Source organism: Phoenix dactylifera, chromosome 1 (assembly GCF_009389715.1).
Source record: "Phoenix dactylifera cultivar Barhee BC4 chromosome 1, palm_55x_up_171113_PBpolish2nd_filt_p, whole genome shotgun sequence".
Taxonomy (NCBI): Eukaryota; Viridiplantae; Streptophyta; class Magnoliopsida; order Arecales; family Arecaceae; genus Phoenix; species Phoenix dactylifera.
In genome coordinates, this window is record NC_052392.1 from 22,645,855 (window position 1) to 22,656,532 (window position 10,678).

A 10,678-nucleotide genomic window follows, 5' to 3' on the forward strand; every position below is an offset into this window, starting at 1 on the left:
TTTGACCTTTTAGGAAAAACTCTGCATATATTAACCGATAGATTCTTGAATCTTAACATCAGATAAAGAATCCAAGCTAATAATTTAAGCTTGTGGAGAAACAGCTAATTCATTTTTTTGATTTTTAACCTATGACATTACTACCACTGATTCATTTATGAATTACAGAGCACCCGTTGTGCTGTTAATAGTTTCAAAAGAATGCAGGACACTAGTTCCTCAACTAACACTCTAGAACAAAGGACAGCAAAGTATATATTATGTTGCCGAACATTATAAAATGCATCAGATTATCTGCTTCTCAATGTGATGCATCCTGAAACTAGGAGCGTCCGTCCAAGCAACAGGCAAAATCTTCCATGGATGCGGAAACGCATTACTTTAGGGCAAAACAGAAGCTCATTCTTATGCGATCTAGGATCAATATAAATGCCAGGATGCATCAATTTATCATCTTCAATACCATGAACAGAATGCAGTCGAACTTCTAATTAAAAAGTCATCAAGGTAGACAGCTCAAAATGTCCCAACTCTCTTGCATATGCAATGGTAATGGAGCAACCAAGTTAATTTTTTCAAGTTTGGAGAAATCATGATCCACCGCCGATGACTGCAGTTGACACAAAGCAGCGGAGATATTAGGCAAAATCATCTGTTTGCAGTGGAGATGCAAGTAAGGCTGCTTCTCAGCAATGCTACCGCCATCCAAGTCAAGGCCGAAAGGTCTCTTCTTTGGAAGCTTTTCATCCTCACTCATGGACTCCGGCCAAGGCATGGGTTCCCATTTCCTGTGCGCATACCATCCATACTTGTAGTCTCCGACTATAGGTGTCCCTAGAGCTTCCGCACAATGGACTCGAAGCTTCAATGAAGTATCAAATATATTAAATGATTGCGATGCTTATAGCCTAGACGATTAGTTTTAGCTTACATACCTGATGCTTTCTTCCAGTTAGTGGGCAGAGCTCGAGCCACGTGAAGCCTATACAACAGTAAGATCAAAGGTAAGCAACATTGGAGAGGTTCAAGGCTGCATTCAGCCCAAAACATTGTGGATTAGTTTACTGTGAAATCTGGTCATACACTTGGATGGGAGGATCTCACAAGCTCCGAACCATCAGGTATGAAAAAAGCAAACAAATGTCATGAAATGTGGGCCCTAGAGTCCAAGCGGCTTTTAACCTAGCAACATCTAGCACATTTGACTCTTCCTTTTCCATGCTCAACTGGGAAGCATGAGCAAATTTGAACAATCATGACTTCCCTTTCTCCATTCTAAGAATGACCAGTCCCCAACCTAATTTGACTCTGGCTAGAGTCTGAAGCTTATGTCTTAATCATTTCCTGTATCAGATTGGTTTAAAATTTTATAGAAAAATATTTCTATTTTGAATTCCTTTCGTTAGTCCTTCATCAAATATGATCTTGGTTATAAATTATCAGGCCTTAATTCAAAACCTGTGAAAGAAATAACTGTACCTTTGAAACCCACTTTGAATTGAAGATCGGGTCAGATATGGGTATTCCACTTCAAGTTAACAACCTAACCATTCTCCGTCCCTGTCTCATACACACACAGATCTCTTTTTTATGGAACCCATTTGGATGGGATCTCTGTGTCAATGAAAGGGCGCACATCAATGCTATGAGAAATCCTTTGCGCATAACAAAATTTCATATACCTTATATTGGCTGACAAGAAGAGGAAGGTAGCCAAGATGGGACTGTCTTTCATGGTTTGGTATACATACAGGTTGTAGAGAATAAAGTATGAGAGATTTTCTTTTCCTTCAATCCATAACAGCTAAGTGTGTTATGTTTATCAAAATATTTTATTTACCTTATAATTGGTTTACAAGTTGGTAGAAGGTGACCAAGATTGGATTTTAGTGCAGACACCATTGCCAGACTGTCCATTACTCAGGTCTACAGCCGCCGCAGAGGATGGTTCAACCAGTTTTGGAGTGATTTTATTTTATTTTGGCTTATGAGGGTATTTTGTTATTTGACAGCCTTTAGGGCTTATTTTGGTATTTCGTTATTTTGAAGGTCTTTTGTGAGACTAATTTCTTTTTAGGGGTCTTTTGCATTTTCTGGATCTTATAAATACGTTGAACCGTACATTGTTTAGGATATGCTATGAATAAAAAATATCTGAATTCTTCTCTTTAGCTCTGGCGTGTGAAACCCGGAGCGGAACTAGGTGCGAAGCCTAGTTCTTCTTCCTCTTCCTCCCTCCTCTCTCCTTCTTTCCTATTTCTCCTCCTTCTCTCTTCTTCCTTCCCCTGCTGTCTGGCATCAGATTTTTTTTACTGATTTGGTATAAATTGGTTGGAGGAAAGAAAAAAAAATAGTGAGATTGTCCATGAAATTAAGTGGGACATGTCCTGCTGTAATGAGTCCACTGTTTATTAAATATAATCGATATGCTTAAAATCAATGGATACAGCTCCCACATGTTTATTGTTTAGTATATCAGTTGGCATAAATCATTATACAACAATAATATATGGAATACACAATTTTACTTAAATATAAGAAAATACAAACTGCATGCATCCGAACCTGTCGAAATGGCATAAAACTTATAGGCCAGAATTTTTGTTTTTTAAGAAAGAAGAACATATCAAGTGTACCTTCCTGGAGATTATAGATAACTATCATATGGATATAGCTAGTTTGCTTACTGACCATGAGCTGAAGATCTAATCACTCGGTACTCTGTCAAAGCATGGTGCGATGATGTGGATTTGGTGCCCATTACAATAGTTATTCGCTCAGATTTCCCATCTTCCAATACAATCTGAAACAGTAAAAGGTGAAGTACTTCAGTAATTTTTTTTTATACTAACCATTCCTTGGTAGGTGCAGGACTATGACAAGTTATGAGTCATTGGATAAATATATATAAAATCAAAAGAAGCAAGGTGTTAAAAAAATTCCATTGCTGCTGATTTTCTTTGTAAACATCCTGAAGGAGTTGAACAATGAAAACAATTGTATCAGCATCAAAATTGGCAAAACAGGAATGACATGTTTATCCAACTTGTAGTTATAATATTAGATAAGGCCATAATACTCAAAAAGGTAAGAAAGACAAGGACCAGAATCCCAAAAAAACATCTATAACGGCCATTATTTGCTTATTATACTAAAATTGAAGCTCCTGCAATGAACATTTGATCCAGCATATCGGCAGGCATTTTTTGGAGGCTATGCTCTACAAGGATAGCTTGACCAGTGCAGCAGAACTGGAAAAAAGCTAGCAGGGGTGAAATCAGGCTTGTGGAGGTGGGAATTTTTGAGCTAGCTCTCATATGAAATATTACTAACTTTCCATAAAGTGATTTGTGGTATCCTGTATTTACGGGATAACGAAATTTCCAGTCTCTCTAATTCTCTTTCCTAGTCTACCTTTGCAACCATGCAGGCTCCCATGAGTAAAGAAACAGCTGTGTCAGCCTCTTCCGCATCCACACCCCCTACTTATTTTCGTGTACAAGATGGTAGATTATTATTTATTAATTATCGGAGACCAACATTTTTCTACATCTCCAAGGACAATATCATATAATAATAAGCATCTGCAATACTGGCATAGAGTCGTAGACTTTAAAGTTCATGAAGATTCTTGGACAGTTTTTTCCTGATTAGTTAATACTTCCATATGCATTAGATACAGACTAAACTGAAAAAAAATCCCCAAATTGTTATGCAAAAGGATAAAAAAGAATAATGAATCTAAACTGTAATTGAACAACACTCACATACAAAGAGTATATGTGTGTGTGTGTGTGTGTATGATACTTCAGCTGAAAATAAATTAACCTTTGCAAGTGGAGCAGATATGAGACCCTTCGAATGTTTTGGAGTTCCGATCACAAGGGCCAAGTACTTCCTTTGCAATGTTCTACGAGTTGTCTTTATATCCTTGAGACAGAGATGTCAGCTAAGCATAGACAAGTTTTGCAACTGTATATCTAAAACAGAAAGATCAAGAATTCATAATTTTCTTTCCCCAGATAAATAAATAATATTGCATATGAAACTTCACTTACATCAGACAAAGCTCCAGAAGTTTTCTCACGGAAGATGGAATGTAGAATAAGAGCACTAGTTTGAGTTCTACCAAGCACTAGAACACCACTACTATCTCTATCGAGTCTGTGTACCTGATATAATTAATGATTTGTTCATAGAAAAGAATATTTCATCAGGAACATCCCCATAGCTAAACTACAAACTGCACTCATGTGCTACTATCAAACAATGCCTTTACATACAGAAATAAGAAATAAAACTTTGTTTTTTAAAAAAATACACCATATATATCAGATGCTTTTGAAATGATGCATCAAGAACTACACTAGTTGATTATGCTTTAGAAGGTCAAGGTAATGTGAATGCAATGATCAGCTTGAGATTTTTTTACTCTAAAAGAAAAACAAGATACTATAGTCTGGAAGCTAAAGTTCAAAGGGTTAATCAACTTCCTTTACAATATTTTTACAATCTTCTTGAACTTTAGAAGATGAGTTTCTAAAGTATTCAAACTTTCAGGAACATTCTCAATAACATATTGGATCACATAAAGCCAATCCTCAAATAGAATAATATATTCATGACATGTAAGATATCTTCCTTCCATTAAAAAGCTTTCTTAAGGTATTTTTTTCCTTCAAAATCTTCATATCTGAATAACCACGTACTTCGTTTTGCATTGTTGTTGGAGCGACTTTTTAATTTCCCAATCAATTAGTTAATGTTAACTAACATCCCAAATGACAACTTCATTCCGTGGAGGTGATACATCATAACAATTTCAAACACATTTGTGCAGTCTCCAATCAGAATATATATATATAAACTGAGGTACACATGCACCAATTTGCTGACATGATTTCTAGATATCCCGGGGGACACTTGCAACATTGACATCCCCAATATTATCTTCAGACTTTCTTCCTCTACAAGATAAGTTGCCATCAATCATTTCCACAATAGTACAAAATATTTATAATTTCTACTCGTGGACAAGTATCATATGTGCACCTTCTTTAACCTTTTTATAATTATACTTGAAATTTGGGAGATTACCTTTACTTTCAACCTTACTTTGTTAAGACAGAAAATATTTTTCTTCCTATCAGCTGGCTGACAAACTGCACTATTAAGTTTATTTGATTCAAAATTAAATCCTTTCAAGACTTTGTTAAGAGATGAAACCATTTGTTTCATTTTTGGTGCACATTAAAACTTGACAATGTTGTGCTTCTGTGCAGCATCATTTAAGTTGTCCCTGTGATACTTTGTTGCTACCTGATGCCCCCATCAATCTGAATTTCAGTAGATTTGCCAATAGGTTTGCCAAGCTCACATGCATGATGCATGTTTGCTTTCCTTTCCCTTCTTCAAGACTGGTGGGGAAATTCAGTTCTCTTTGTGAAGAATTGTTCATCAATTAACGTCTATATTAATATGTAGGTACATAAGATAGCTTTCGTTGCTTGTTTAAGTGATGGAGACAAAGCTAGGAATCTGAAGTTTAAGCAAATGAGAGATATAGATCATCAAAATTTTAATGCTATCTTTCAATGAGGGACCATGGACTGAGGCGAACTCTTTAATGTAGTTCTATAATTAACTAGAAAATGGAAGCAGACTTTAAAGGTGACTACTTATGCATGAATGATTGTTGGAGTACTTACATATTGTCACCCCTTTTTCCTATAATGTCGCGAGTTAACATCAACACCTTCTTAACAAGTCAAAACCAAAAAAAGGGAAATAACTGGAAAAAAGTTAGGAGACTGTTTACAGCTTTTGTAGTATGGTTCCGGCACCTGCCTGAAATACTGTGCATACCTTTTAATAAAATGAAAATTTCTAATTACTTATTCAGATAAGAAGAAAAAGCAAATGGTAATGTGCAGGTATGGCCAGTCTTAAAAAATATTTAAAAATCCTGTAACAATGATAGAATAACAAAAGAACCAATTTTCAATTTTAACAGAATTGATTTTAGATTTCCATTTGTACCCGTAATACCATGAAATTCAATATCTAAAAAGTAATTAATATCCATATTCTAGTGAAAAACAAATACTATACTGAAGCTAATTTGGTCTAGACTCACCAGTCGAGGTGATTCCGGAAAATCATATTTGAAGGATTTAGCAGCTAATGCATCCATACTGTATTTGATGCCAACACCCCCCTGATTGAAATTTATTACAAAAAAAAACACCTTACAAAGGAGGTAAAGAAGGAACAAAGAAGCATTACGCAAAATAACCTACCTGAACCGGCATACCAGGAGGCTTATTGACAGCAATGATTGCCGAATCCTGAATCCATTAGAATAATGAGTCATGTCACATCAAAACAAGGAAACAAGCAACAGCAAATTACTAGGCATTTCAGACCTTGTACAATTCGAGGCTGTGGATGAAGCTAATTTCCTTCTCACTCTCAGAGTAATCATATTTTTTGGTGGCAACATTTTGCACAGTAACAGGTAAAAGAATCACATCTCCGGGCATCATCACATCTTTTGCTGAAACCTTCCAACAATTTATATATAAAAAGATATTGTTGCTATGAAACACATACAGATAAATGGTACTTTCAGAATCATGATCTTACCCTTCTAAGTTGCTGCTGCGCAGAATGACTGTCCATATTAGAACCATTTTTTGTCAAATCCCTTCGTACCTGCCATAAGACATGTTTTAGCCAGAATAGAACATATGTGTTGACCTCCTATTTGATTTTGATGAGCCCAAAAGACATGAGCACATTTCTTATTATACTAATGAATTTAAGTGAGTGTTTCAGGAGAAAATACAGAAAAACTTAAGTGAAATCCATTAGAAAAAGGTTCAAAGGAATTAAGATGAGTTAAACTTTTAGGTTGAACCTTAGTTGCACTTGGACAGTCCACGAGACGTCTCCCATAGTGGACAAGACATCTCTGGCACTTAGAAAGTGTTCCAGCACACCCTCGAGTCGACTCATGATTGAGACGCGTCGACTCCCGCAGAAAGACAGAAGACTGTCTCAATGTGTCAGTGCGCAAGACGTCTCCAGCAGAGCGCGAGCCGTCTCTCGCAGTGAAGAATAGATTAGCTCTTTTCTCCGATCAGAACGCGAGACGCCTCCAGCAGAGCGCGAGCCGTCTCCTTGAGAGAAAAGATAGAAGAGTGTATTTTGCAAGCTATGCGCGAGCCGACTCCTACAGAGTGCGAGCCGTCTCCCGTAGATGAAAGCAGAAACTTAGTTTTAATGAGGCAGAACGCGAGCCGACTCCAGACTATGGTGAGCCGTCTCCCGAAAGAACAGAAATTTGAAGAAGCCATGCGCGAGCCGACTCACGACTTACGCAAACCATCTCCCAGGATTAACAGAAAGTGACTTCCGAAGAGCCCAATCTCGAGTCAACTCCAGACAGACTCGAGACGTCTCCAACTTGAGACGAGCCGACTCACAGAATGGCCGAGACGTCTCCAAATCTGCTGGCACTCCAACGGCTAGTTTGTCAGAACATCCAGAAGTGGCAGAACGGCTCTATTTTACTCCCTAACGGCTATTTCTCTGGTAGAAGGCTATAAGAAGGTGTGCTTAACAGTTTTTCAAAAAGAGAATGAAGTGATCAAAAAGAGCATTTAAGAGAAACACCTCAAGAGAGCATTTAAGGGCCATTCAAAGCAAAAGAGAGAGAAGAAAAGCAACTTGTGTGAATTCAAAGCTTCCTCTCCAATTAATGCTGCCTCAGTGATCCTCAACTTTCTGTGAAATCAGAAGAGGGTCAAGTAAAGGAGAAGCCAAAGTTCTTCCAGCAGCGATCCTTGCTTATAGGCTTTCTTTCCTTTACTCCTTTTATTTAAATTGCTATACCTGCTTATGTAAAGAAGCTTGTACTTGATTAAATACAATCTTTTGTTATCTTGTAACTTGATTCAATCAGGAGATTGAATCAAGAGGTTAAGGCATTGTCCAAGCCTGTGAATTGGACTGTATTCAACCAAGTTTGGTTGGGGTTTGGTTCTAGTTAGTGATCCAGAAAAAACCAACTGGGTTCGTTGTGATCCTGGTAAAATAACGAGTTGGGTTGTGAACTCATAAAACAATCAGGCTGTAATCTGAGGATTATAGTGAACTCCCAAGTGAGCTTGGAAAGTGGATGTAGGAGCAAAAGTTAGCTCCGAATCACCATAAATCTTGTGTGTTTATGTTGTGGCTTATTACTCTTCATTTCTTTACAGCTTTTCTATAACTGCTTTACTTGCTTCTGCTTAAAATCAAGAAAGCTTTCCTTAGTAAAATTTAAGTAGCTTATTTTTTGAAGGACCCAATTCACCCCCCCTCTTGGATTGTCTTATGGGCAACAATATGTAATTAGGATACCACAAAAAGGGACAACTTCTCATCGGCACATGAAAAAGCCTTCGAATAAATTCAAAAAATCTAAAGCAAATGAGAATTCAAGCTTGTACGATACAACTTATGGCCTTTCCATAATTTGGTTTCAACATATGTGTTCTTACTGCATACAAATGATTCAAACTTGGATCTCGTCGGGTTTTAGCTAGGCAACTATGTTTTAGGTCGGGTGCTTCTGCAGTTATGGCATTTCCAACTTTAGTTTCAGCAAAAAGAAAAAAGACCATAAATGATAGAAATAAGGAACAAGCCAGAAATAAAAAGAACATTAAAGTATTGTCACGAATTACAAAAACATAGAGTTTTTTTTGGACAGCAAAAAAAGATAAGATTAAAGCAAGTCAAAAAAATCATTATAAGTTATATTGTATTCTATGGACCTTGCATGTTATATTTCAGTGGTTTCTCTCTCAAAACTGATAATCACAAAGTTTATAAACAAATTAAAATGTCACAATGATGTTTCACATCATTTTTGAGTATAATGCATCATTTGTTATTTGACAACAATCTAATACATGATATTCAAAATATCTAGAAAATTTAAGCTCTAGGGTAGTCAAATCTTTGTCAAAAGAGTTATTTTTGCATTTCTTTCAAATCTAATATTGTAAAACTTCTAAAATGTTTTCTTGAAATTTGCAAAATCAAAGTTTAATCTGAACAAAATGCTTAACAGAATTTTAAAAAAAAAATGACAAAAGAGCAAAATAAATTGCCCATATATACCAAAAAGTTGATCATATAAGTCTGTTTGGCCTGAAAGACCAAAATTGACCCTTGTTTCAAACAGATTCCAGCTGAAACTCAGACAATAAGAGCAAGAAGAAATGTTTTTTTCTTTTCTTTTCTTTTCTTTTTTTTTTCTTTATTTTTTGCGGCGGCGGGGAAGAGGTGGGGGAGGGGGGTGGGCGGGGGAGGGCGCAAGAGGGTGCAAAAATGACTTATATGGAGGATATCTCTTTTCTTTAGTATGTCTAAATTAAATATTGAATTTAAAATTAAAGAAAATATGAGGCAGGCACCATACTTGCATCCAGAGAAATGAACTTTGGTGGCAACCATATAGCATCAATGTTTTTTTGAGGAAACATAGAGCATTAATGTTAGTTGCAACTTTATAAGATGTGTGAAAATCATATTACAATGCAAATGTTTCTGGGTTAATTCCAAGGACCAGTCAATTCAAAGTCAATTACAGCTTAAATATTCATGGAATTAACAATTCAAAGTCAATTACAGCTTAAATATTCATGGCTCGCCTATAATTTAGCCCTTCATCATGTGTTCCAAGCATGATAGACGCAAGATTCAACATGCACGGACTTCTTACTTATTTATAAGTAATGCATGCTCAGAGACTCCATCTACATACTAGAGTACGTTATTATTAACAACTGGAAACGTTTATCCCATTTTGTCAAGCTAGTAAACCTCCTATTCGTTGGTATTCTTAATATTCTCTAATCTAACTCAAACCTCGTAGGACCAATTAGACGAACAGAATGCGAGCAGCACAGAGCACATTCAGTTCAAGCTGACCTGTCTCAGACGGAAGAGCTTCTGGACCAGAGACATCGGCAAGTGAGAGCAGCAGCGTCGAACCCACTTCAAGGCCGTGGTGGGCTCTCCATCTCCGGCGGGGCGCCGGCCCCTGGCGATCGCTTTCCCGACGGAAGAGGCGTCGACGGGAGGCGCAAAAGGAGGCAGAGTGAGCCATCTTCCCTTTTGCTGCCCCCCTCCCGCTTCTTCCTCGAGAGCAGAAGAATAAGAAGAAGAAGCGGCGACGGTGGTGGTGCAAGAATTACGCTGGAGGGCGGCGACAAGGAGTTCCAACGTCGTCGCCAAGACCCGCGGTCGTGACGAGGGGCGGCGCCGTCCGAGGCCGACACGCCCGAACATTTGCTCACTCGAGCAAGCGCATGGACGGCCGGTTTCAACTATTATACGCCCTGGCAAATAGGTTGGGCAGTCGGGTCGGCAGCTATGACTCATCTGGTTTGGTCCAGCCATGTCGGAGTTTATAAGGCGTGAGCCCAGACGAATGGATTGAAATCCAAGTCAATATCGATCTGAATTAATTAAATAGATAATTGATTTAGAGAAAATTTGAGCCAATGACCTTCAACTGAAACATGATTTTAATCAGTTATTGAACTTTAGTAGCTTACGTACATTTCAAATTAACGATACATATCATGCTTAAAGAACAGTCACAGGCCATGCATCCACATCC

General features: G+C 37.5%; 1 protein-coding gene across 4 annotated transcripts; it reads right to left on the minus strand.

Annotated features, from left to right (window-relative positions):
* Nucleotides 1-380: 380 nt before the first annotated feature.
* On the minus strand, nt 381-10,371 carry LOC103723644 (RNA pseudouridine synthase 4, mitochondrial). 4 transcript variants are annotated; one of them, XM_026800174.2, is made up of 10 exons: nt 9,985-10,371; nt 6,646-6,714; nt 6,426-6,563; nt 6,300-6,347; nt 6,137-6,217; nt 4,059-4,172; nt 3,829-3,921; nt 2,692-2,803; nt 936-982; nt 381-862 (listed from the first exon to the last, which is right to left on the minus strand). In XM_026800174.2, the coding sequence occupies exons 1-10, from the start codon at nt 10,342-10,344 to the stop codon at nt 503-505; spliced, it is 1,422 nt and encodes a 473-aa protein (XP_026655975.1). In that variant the 5' UTR covers nt 10,345-10,371; the 3' UTR covers nt 381-502. The 4 variants fall into 4 exon arrangements, with proteins under 4 accessions (XP_026655975.1, XP_008812838.1, XP_026655977.1 ...); XM_008814616.3 differs by having other exon boundaries at nt 3,829-3,930; XM_026800176.2 differs by lacking the exon at nt 4,059-4,172.
* Between the last annotated feature and the right edge of the window lie 307 nt (nt 10,372-10,678).